This window comes from Dermacentor albipictus, chromosome 5, assembly GCF_038994185.2.
Source record: "Dermacentor albipictus isolate Rhodes 1998 colony chromosome 5, USDA_Dalb.pri_finalv2, whole genome shotgun sequence".
NCBI lineage: Eukaryota > Metazoa > Arthropoda > Arachnida > Ixodida > Ixodidae > Dermacentor > Dermacentor albipictus.
Genome location: NC_091825.1, coordinates 118,461,506 through 118,471,352, shown reverse-complemented (window position 1 = coordinate 118,471,352; position 9,847 = coordinate 118,461,506). Strand labels below are relative to the sequence as shown.

Sequence of the window (9,847 nt, the reverse complement as noted above, 5' to 3'; positions counted from 1 at the left end):
ACGAAGCGTCTTGGAATATGATGACTGTATACGCATTCTTCACTGTCGCTTCACTCGTACGTGGCCTGCGGTTACAACTGAGCGCAAGCTGCGCATAACCGAAGGCGGCGTATCGTGTACTAACGGTGAATGATATCCGTTAAAAGCAGACGTGCTGATATATATGTGTATGCATGTATGTATGTATGTATGTATGTATGTATGTATGTATGTATGTATGTATGTATGTATGTATGTATGTATGTATGTATGTATGTATGTATGTATGTATGTATGTATGTATGTATGTATGTATGTATGTATGTATGTATGTATGTATGTATGTATGTATGTATGTATGTATGTATGTATGTATGTATGTATGTATGTATGTATGTATGTATGCATGCATGCATGCATGCATGCATGCATGTATGTATGTATGTATGTATGTATGTATGTATGTATGTATGTATGTATGTATGTATGTATGTATGTATGTATGTATGTATGTATGTATGTATGTATGTATGTATGTATGTATGTGTTTGTGTGTGTGTGTGTGTGTGTGTGTTCGACTCCCAAATGTGTTGTCTTTTCGACCACTTTCATTTAGCGTTTGCTGATCATTAATATAATTGATGATGATAATGATGATGATCACGATGATGATAATGATGATTTTTCCCTATGGCTTTCCTGGCTTCAATGTCTACTAACTTCGAGTCGTTTCAAATGACAAAAAAAAAATAAGAGCCCAGGCAAATCACAATGTCCAGGTACTTAGTTAAATTATTCGCAAGCTAACTTTCTAGAGTTGCTCACTTCCGGACACTCATTTGTGAAACTGAAGCCCGACATTAGAGAGGTCATGTTTGCCTAGAAGAAATCCTGATACGTAAATCGGGCGCCCCTTTCGAAATATCTGGCCTGAAAATATGGGCTACAACATATATTAGCGCTCCACTCAACACTTTGCAAGAGGCGTGCACGAAAGAGTTTGGGTCGATGAACTAGCTGGAACGTCTATATGCATTTACTGAGAGGATATTGGAAACGGATCTCGAAAGTTCGTCCGTATAGGGCTGAGGAATTCTGCAGAGCAGTCCCGCGGTTGCTCGGCGATTGCGACAGTTGTGTCTGATACCCCAGTCTCGTGGGGCACATGCGATCGCCATTGATCCCCATAGGCCCCGATCGAAATCGATAGTGACCCTTGAGGCTGACACACTAAAATGAACGGTCAAGCATTTAATCAATGAACCTTTTGTATATATGCCAACTGGTCAGTGCGCTTTTGTATCGCGCAAGTGATGTCCACTTCTTCGGCAGATCCATCCAAGCAGGTATCGATTTGCGCTGTTTATGCTTCGTGCGATTTTTTTCACCAAAGCTTGGTCTAAAAGAAAAGAATACTTAAAATAACCACGGAGTATACATGTGTCTACACACTGTAAACTAGTTTACACCCTTCAGTGCATGCAGAATGGTGTGAAACGGTCGTATAACTCACGCCTTCTCACCCGCAAGGGTGTATGGGTGGATTTATGAACCGAGTTAGCACCCTCACGCACCTTTAAGGGTGATAAACTACGTTTACAATGTACACTGTAAAATAATTTTCACTCTAAAAAGTGAAAAAGGGTGTAAATGTGTCTATAACTCACACCCTTAGGGTGTCCGTTATATAGATAACACCCTAAGGCTGTGAGTTATGGACACATTTACACCCTTTTTAAGGGTGTAAATTATGTTACAGTGTACAGAGTGCCGCCGCATTAAACTATACAGAAATGCGATCCGTCGGAAGGACATGACACTGCTGCAGTGCGACAGTGCGGAGACCTTTCCCGAACTGCATGCCGCCGATGTCATTCTCCGGCATATCTATATACGCGTGTGCGATGGAAATATGTACGCGTGGCATGCGGTTTCCCATAGCGCAGCTGTTTTGTTAAAGCTCCGGCCACATCCCGATAGCACCGCGGAGACATTTCTGCGTAGCAGCGTTCTCATATAAAGAGAATGGAAACGCCGCACGGCTGTGGGCGCTGCCTGCTTTAGTGGGCTGCGTTTTTAGCGTAAGAGTCGGGGCATCGTGAAAGACAAACAAGCAAACAAACGAACAAACAAACGAACGAACAAACAAACAAACAAACAAACAAACAAACAAACAAACAAACAAACAAACAAACAAACAAACAAACAAATAAATAAATAAATAAATAAATAAATAAATAAATAAATAAATAAATAAATGGCACCGAAAAGCAAGACAAACTTCCTATGAAGAGAACTATACAGCATCGAACAAGTGGGCAGTCGTATATGTCGCTGCCAAACGTTGGTGAACTTCACGGAATAGCAGGAACAGAATAATAGCATCGTGTGCACCGAGATTAATGTTTTAAATATAATTGTTAATGTTATTATTATTATTATTCGTGATAACATACGCTAAAATATCGCCCTCGTGACGATTTGCGCAATTTCGTCCCATCAGCTGCATTATAATCCAGCTGATGGGCTGTATATGCTGGATGTATATATGATGAGCTCTATATAGCTGGATATAGGCGGACGTACACTTGCATGACAACGCGCATCGAACAAAGATTCACTAAATTTATTAGCAGTTATTCGCTTTCCGGGTGTATATATATATATATATATATATATATATATATATATATATATATATATATATATATATATATATATATATATATTTATTTATTTATTCCTGTGCTCTAATCGGAGGAAATGAGGCGCCTTGTCGTGGTGCCATGCGCATCATGTTTGGTGGAAATCATGTGGTTCGCGCAACGCTTTCAAGATGTACCTACGTCTCCTCATAATCTGTCGCGGAATGCGCTGAAATTCCAGTGAATATTCCAGAACTGAGGAGAAAAATGTTGTCATGAAAACAGGCGGCCAATGGGCCTCACTCATCAAAAGTAAAGTCCAGCGTCTAAGGAATGTATATGGAATCTATATGGAATGTATATTGTAAGAGTTGTCGGACGCTCTCGCCGCTGCCACCAGTTGTAAGGGTTGTAGGTCGTAGTGAGAAACTTGGGAACTATATAGGCGTGCAAGATTTATTTACAGATATTTACATTAGAACAAGAGATACATTGGACAGTCTAGCGTGTCTCCCAAATAGAGCACGCAAGACGAAGACTACAGCATGCGAGCGCGAAGCTCCAAACACACTGCTGCTCGAGCACGAGCACACAGCTCACGAGCACGATGACGAGCCCACCGAAGAGCACGACCCTAGCTGCGACAAAGAGCTGCTTATAAACACTCTGTCCTCCCTCGATCCCTAGGTGAGGGAAACGTTCGACCAGTCGTCGTGCCCGAGCCGCCTTTCAGCGAGAGGGCTTACACACACACACACTTTCGCACGTGTTTCACTGTCCCCACCGAGGTCAGGCGTTCTTCGCAGAAGTCGGGGCTTATGTCTGGAAAGGTGCGTGGGACGGTGCCACCAAATACGTTCCCTCGGGAACTTTCCCGCTCACGGCAGACCGGATCGGCGGTGGCGTGTTCAATCGCAAAGCCTGGTTCGTCGAGCTCATCTCGGCAATCTCGCGACGAAGAGTCGCGGACGCGGCGTATTGTCCTCCGCACACAGTAGACTTAGCGACGCCGTTTGGCTAGAGGATGACGGTGGCTTTCCAGGAAAGGTCGACGCCGCTGTTGCACCTCGCTGGCAAAACTTTGCATGTTGGCACCTCAGCAGGCCATTCCTAACAATATGGAATAAACAAACAATAAAAAAGAAACAAAGAAAGGGAACTTACTAAAGCAAGAAAAGGTATCGAAGGAGTCGGGTGAAGATAGAGTGTCACTTTACTCCGACGTAGACTGCTTTACAATTTAGACTACACTCTTAAAACGGTTGCACCCCTTGGGGTGTATATTTGTCCCTCACCGATAATCGTCATGCATCTGCCTCGCTCTAAAAACAGTTGCACCCGTTGGGGTGTATATTTGTCCCACGACAATAATCGTCATCTGCCCTGCTTGCGTTTCCTTTCGTGAAAATGCTGCGTTCGCTCTCTTCCTGTCGAGAATGCAGCGTCACGCTGATAACGCGCATGCCGTTCATGACTGGAAAGTACCGGGCTCGCAGCGTTCAAGAAAGGAAACGCGGGCAAGGCAGACGACGATTATTGTTGTGGGACAAGATACGCCCCAAAGGGTGTAAATTTTTCTAAGAGTGTGTAAGAAAAGTTTACACCCTTTGAGTCGTATCTTGCCACACAACAATAAACGCCATTTGTCTTGCCCACATTTCCTTTCTTTAACGCTGCGAGCCCGGTACTTTCCAGTAACGAACGGCATGCGCGTTATCAGCGTGATAGCTTTCCCGACAGGAAAGTAGCGGGCGCGGCGTTTTCAAGAAAGGAAACGCATCAAGGCAGATGACGATTATCGTTGTGTGGTAGAAGGGGCACTCCAACGGGTGTAAACTTTTCTTAGAGTGCAGGAAAGTAGCGAGCGCCGAGTTTTCGAGAAAGGAAACGCAAGCAAGGCAGATGACGATTATCGTTGTGTGGAAGATATACACTCCAAAAGGTGTGAACATTTTTAGAGTGAAGACAATCGTCATCTGCACTTTTAAGCAAAATTGCACCCTTCTGCCACACAACGATAATCGTCATCTGTTTTGTCCGCATTTCCTTTCTCTAACGCGGCGAGCCCGGTACTTTCAAGTCATGAACGGCGTGCCCATTATCCTGCAGCATGACAGACCATTCTCGACATAGAAATAGCGAGCGCAGCGTTTTAAAGGGAGGAAACGCAAGCAAAGCAGATGACGATTATCGTTGTGTGGCAAATATACACACCAAAGGGTTACATTTGCTTATAAGAGTGTGGCTTGCTTAACTGCGTTTCTTTTCTTAAAAACTCTGCGCTCGCTACTTTCCTGCATATAATGCTCTGCCAAGCTGATAACGCGCATGCTGTTCGTTACGATAGGAGGTATACCGGGCTCAAAGTGTTAAATAAAGGAAATACGGACAAGACAGATGAGTATTGTTGTGTGGCAAGATACACTCTACACTCTTAGGCAAAGTTACACCCCTTGGAGTGCCCCTAATTCTGCCACACAATAATAATCGTCATCTACCTTGATGCGTTTCCTTTCTTTAACGCGGCGAGCCTGGTACTTTCCAGTAACTAACGGCATGCGCGTTATCAGCATGATAGCATTCCGGACAGGAAAGTAGCGGGCGCGGCGTTTTCAAGAAAGGAAACGCATTAAGGCAGATGACGATTGTCGTTGTGTGGCAGAAGGGGCACTCCAAATGGTGTAAACTTTTCTTACACTCTTAGGCAAAGTTACACCCTTTGGAGTGCTCCTTCTGCCACACAACGACAATCGTCATCTGCCTTAATGCGTTTCCTTTCTTGAAAACGCCGCGCCCGCTACTTTCCTGTCCGGAATACTATCATGCTGATAACGCGCATGCCGTTAGTTACTGGAAAGTACCGGGCTCGCCGCGTTAAAGAAAGGAAACGCATCAAGGCAGATGACGATTATTATTGTGTGGCAGAAGGGGCACTCCAAAGAGTGCAAATTTTATTAGAGTGTACGACCCAAAGGCTGTAAATTTCTTTAATAGTGTAGAGCGCGCTGTATGGACGACGTGGAAGCGTCCAGCGCCTCGGGGTCACTTTCTTGATAACTTGAGTTCCTTCACCGAAGTTTCTGTCTATAAATTTGGCCGAGTTTACACCTAACATGCTGTTGGCACATCTAGCGAGGGAGTTTGTCGATTCTTCCAGATAGCTTGGTTGCATTGGCCGGCAAAGCCAGCTGATGCGTTTTCTGTGTATGAAGTCAGTGGCTGGGACGTTCCATGAACTCAGTACGTTCTGTTGTGAAATGTTCGTGCATGTGTTTAGAGGCACTGCTGCGAGAATGCTAGAGACGTGTTAAAGTATATAAGCAAGTTGAAGAAAGAAAGAACGAAAGTAAGAAGAACGTTCAGGAACAATGTTACCCCCTCCCTCTTCTTTGTGTGTGTATGCGTACGCCTGCTTCCTTGCAAAGCCTGCTTCCTTCTGGAATGTATTCCTATATACTGTGTCACTGCTGAGACTGAAGGTGCGATTGATTGAAGTGTTTACCATAATGTGTTCACTTGTCCCTGCAGTACGCGTCTGACAAGATATAGCACAGCCTTAGTTTTAACAAGGAATACGTGTTACAGCCGTGCTACCACGCGTACTTCACAGCAGCACACGAACCTCGAATTAGGGGACCACGTGTGCGCGGAAAACCGTTCCGCCTTCGGCTGCTCGCGAAAACTACTGGAGGCATCTTCGACCACGCTAACAAGAGCGACAACGGATCGGGGGTAGGCAGGGGGCTTCTTTTGAACCACGCACAGAGGCCGGCGAAGAAGCCGACAGGACCGGCCCCAGCTTCAGAACCCAGCTGCGGATGTGGACAAGTACGCGCGTACCACCACGGTACCACCAGCGCGGACGCCTCGCTCTTGTATTCAGTTTTCTTTTTTTTGTTACCGCCGAACAACCGCCCTCACCCGCTGCGCAGAGAGCCGCGCTCTTTTATTCGAACGTAAAAGCCTGGTAGGCGCGGCGCGACCAGCGGAAAGCAGCCCCGCAAAGCGCGGCCGAGGAAGAGGAGGAAGGAGTGAGTGAATAGACAGAGAGAAAGGAGGTCCGAGAGAGAGCCGCCCGTCAACTCGCGTCCCCTGGTGGAGGCGCGCGCAAGCGCACGTCACGTGAGCCATTCCGACCAACCGGAGCGCGCGGCCGCGCGAGTGCGTTTGTGTATGGGCGTAAGATTCGTCCGCATCCCGCAAGGCGGAGGCCCAAAAAGAGCTAAACAAAAAGTTGTAGGCGCCCGCCCGCTCAAGCAACCGCGGCGGCGGGCGTGCGGGAAGCGACCAGTGACGGCCGTGCGTGTGTTTGTAAACGGGTGTGCGCTGCTCGGGTGCAGCATCACGAAAGCGATGTCTCCTCCGGCGCTGGGCATCGGCAGTGGTCACCGACGTCGGCCACCGGTGTGATATACCCGAACGCGACGATGTCGACGCTGCAGAAACTGTGCGATCGGTGACCCGGTCGGCGGGCTCTCTCGCGCCGACGAGAAGCTCGACGTCCCCGGAGAGCAAGCTCCTTCGGCCACGGCGGCCGATCCGCCAACATGGCGACCTTCTCCCATTGGGTCTGGGTCGTTGTTTGGACACAATTCGTGCTTTTCCTGACGCTTTCGGCGCCCGCGGACGGGCAGAAGATGTACTGCCCGTCCAAGTGTTCGTGCCTCGGCCCGATTTTCGAGTGCCGCCGACGGGGATTGACAGAAATACCCAGGGATTTACCGTCGTGGGTCGAGATCCTGTGAGTACTGGTGACAGCTTTTCTCGTTTCGCTTTTCCGTTTCTTTTCTTTTTTTGCCGGTGATCACGCCGTGCACGGACCACACGCGGATGCGATCGGCACGTCGTTACACAGTAGCTTTATTCCGAGCCCCGTTAGCGACGCACTATTGTTCTTGGCTTTGCCATAAACGTCAGGCGTAATAGATTGCACGCTCCCCTGCGTGGGACATCTACCGCTGTTGTAACTCATCGCTGTCGCTCCTATCGTTTTGAGTATCTCGCGCCGAATAATGTGTCACGGTTACGTGAGTCGCAACCCTTATTCGAATGAATATGTATCGTGGCTAAACAGTTGCGTCAACACGAAACGGCAGCCGAGCGCGTCCGGCGGTTCCCAGAAGGCAGCGGCGGCCTGTGCGGCGTCCTTCGTTAGGCCTAACCGCTCTCTCCGGCGCGGTCTCTCCCGCGACAGCATTTCTTTTTCTTTTTTGCGCGCAATTAGCTCTCTTCGAGGTCGCATACTTTTCTCACTTCGCGCCGTCAAGCCGTTTTTACGCCCAACTTCCGTTCTGTTGTAGCACAGTTGAATGGGAGCCGCTCTGGAATCCGCCGATTCCGTTACCGCCGGCAAATGAGGGGCTAGCAGAGGGGGTGCCCTGTGGGTCGGGCAAGTTCGATTCCGTGCACGACCGCATCGACGTCGCTATTCTGACCGTAGCGGCCGCTAGTTTATCGTCATTGTCAGCTGTTCAAAACTGACAACCAGGCGTTTGACGGTTTCGGATTACGGCGCCGATCGGACCGTGTGTGTTCTTGTTGCGAGGAGTCCATGCTTTTGGTAGCAATAATTTCAGAACGACGTAGCATACGATTCCTATATGGGGAGGGCTCTCTCGATGTCAGGTTTAGCCGCGTGGTTACTTCTCAATACGCAGCAGCCGTCGGGGAATGAAATGATCAGAAATGGATGAGCGTTCTACGAGTAGCCTACAATCGACAAAGCAAAAACGAAACTCGCGATCCAGCAGGTGTTCAGTGAAGCGCGGCGCGCGCCGGCGCTAGGCAGTCTGCGATGCGTAGCTTATTGTAACCTTGATTTGTGCTCTTTACGAGCGCGGAGAAAGGGGAGTAGGGTATATACTCTTCCGCTAGAACAATGTGTTCGCACTGGATGTAGCAGTTGTGCCCTCTCCCTCCTGGCGCAGCAACGACGGATATATATTTTTTTTGTTACCGCAACTGCAGCGGGGCTCTCATTCGACGACCCCGTTATCTTGCTGCTGCTGTTTATATCGTTTTTTTTTCTGCATTGCAGCGGATGAAGTGTAAGCGTATAACGCCGGCGGGTTTAGTTAATTGATAGCTTCACTTTTTTTAGTCTGTCTGTCGCCGTCTGGTTCTACACTAAACTCTTTCAAACATTTGTTGGTTTGTGTTTTTCTTACTGTGCTCATCGACTTGTACAGCCGTTCGGGCCGTCTGCTCTGGTTCAGGGCTTCAAGGCTGCGTCCCTGCAAAAGCCCTTTGCTTTGTTTCGCCAGTGCATTTCAATGTCGCAGTGTATATTTTTGTGTGTATTGTATTGCATAATCGCTCCACACACCCCCAGTGCCGTAATTTGAGTTCGTTGCCTCTGTATAGCGGTGTAGCCGCCTACACATGCTCGAGGTATGCGGAGCGCAGAGGCTTTGCGATCGCCGTGCCATTGCTGCGAGCTCGTGTGGTTGCGGGAAGCTTCCCAAAGTGATTGACGTGCCTCGCTCCGTGTTTTTAGTTTGTTGAGAATGAGCGCAAAGTTTTAATGAAGGGGACCCCCGTCTTGGCTTGACGTTCGTTTTATTAGAGATGGGATGTCGGGCATCGTAAATTTTTTGTGGGGAACGCGCGCTCCGCTTAAGCAACACCGAGGTTTTTTAAGAGGCCTGTCGGGGTCGAGAGACATGTTGGTGCAAAAGGGGAGGAAAGGGGGGGGGGGTGTAGAGATCGTTGCGGCAACCTAATTAGGCTTCATTTCAGCGTGACCCAGTGCACTTTTCATGTGGCATCCGCTCGTGTAAGTGTGCGCGCACTGTCGGCTTTGGCGAACAGCTTGACGCTAGCGGAACGAAATAAAACGTAAAGATGCAATCTATGTTAAGGAAAGACCGCCTGCCTGCTTGCTTGCTTCACGAGAAGCTTCTTCTACTCCGTGAAACTCGTCTCCCGTAATTCCCTTTACTTTGGAAAAAGTGAGTTAATGTGGAGCATGTGCGTCCAGTTTTATGTAAAGAGGTGGTAGGCTCCAGAAAAAAGAATGTCCCGCCCTTTCTAGTTTTTAGAAGCTTGACAGCGCAGAAGTGTGCTCCTCTCTCTCCTCTTCCCCTGTCTGTCAGGAGGGGCGAAAATTAGAAATTCTGCAGGTTGGAACGGAATTTTTTTGAAACAGAACTAAAGTTCCTCTAGTAGTTGTGAATAAGCGCCGTCCCTCCTTACTGTGACCTTACTGTGAATATCTTTTGAAA

At 48.0% G+C, this 9,847-nt stretch overlaps 1 protein-coding gene across 1 annotated transcript in view; it reads left to right on the top strand.

The window, feature by feature from the left end:
• The first annotated feature begins 6,809 nt into the window (after window positions 1-6,809).
• Window positions 6,810-9,847, top strand: part of LOC135916235 (leucine-rich repeats and immunoglobulin-like domains protein 3) — a 126,186-nt gene continuing 123,148 nt past the window's right edge. The window contains exon 1 of the mRNA XM_065449545.1: window positions 6,810-7,365. Within this exon, the coding sequence (XP_065305617.1) occupies window positions 7,172-7,365 (194 nt within the window). The 5' untranslated portion in view covers window positions 6,810-7,171. The remainder of the gene's footprint in view (window positions 7,366-9,847) is intronic.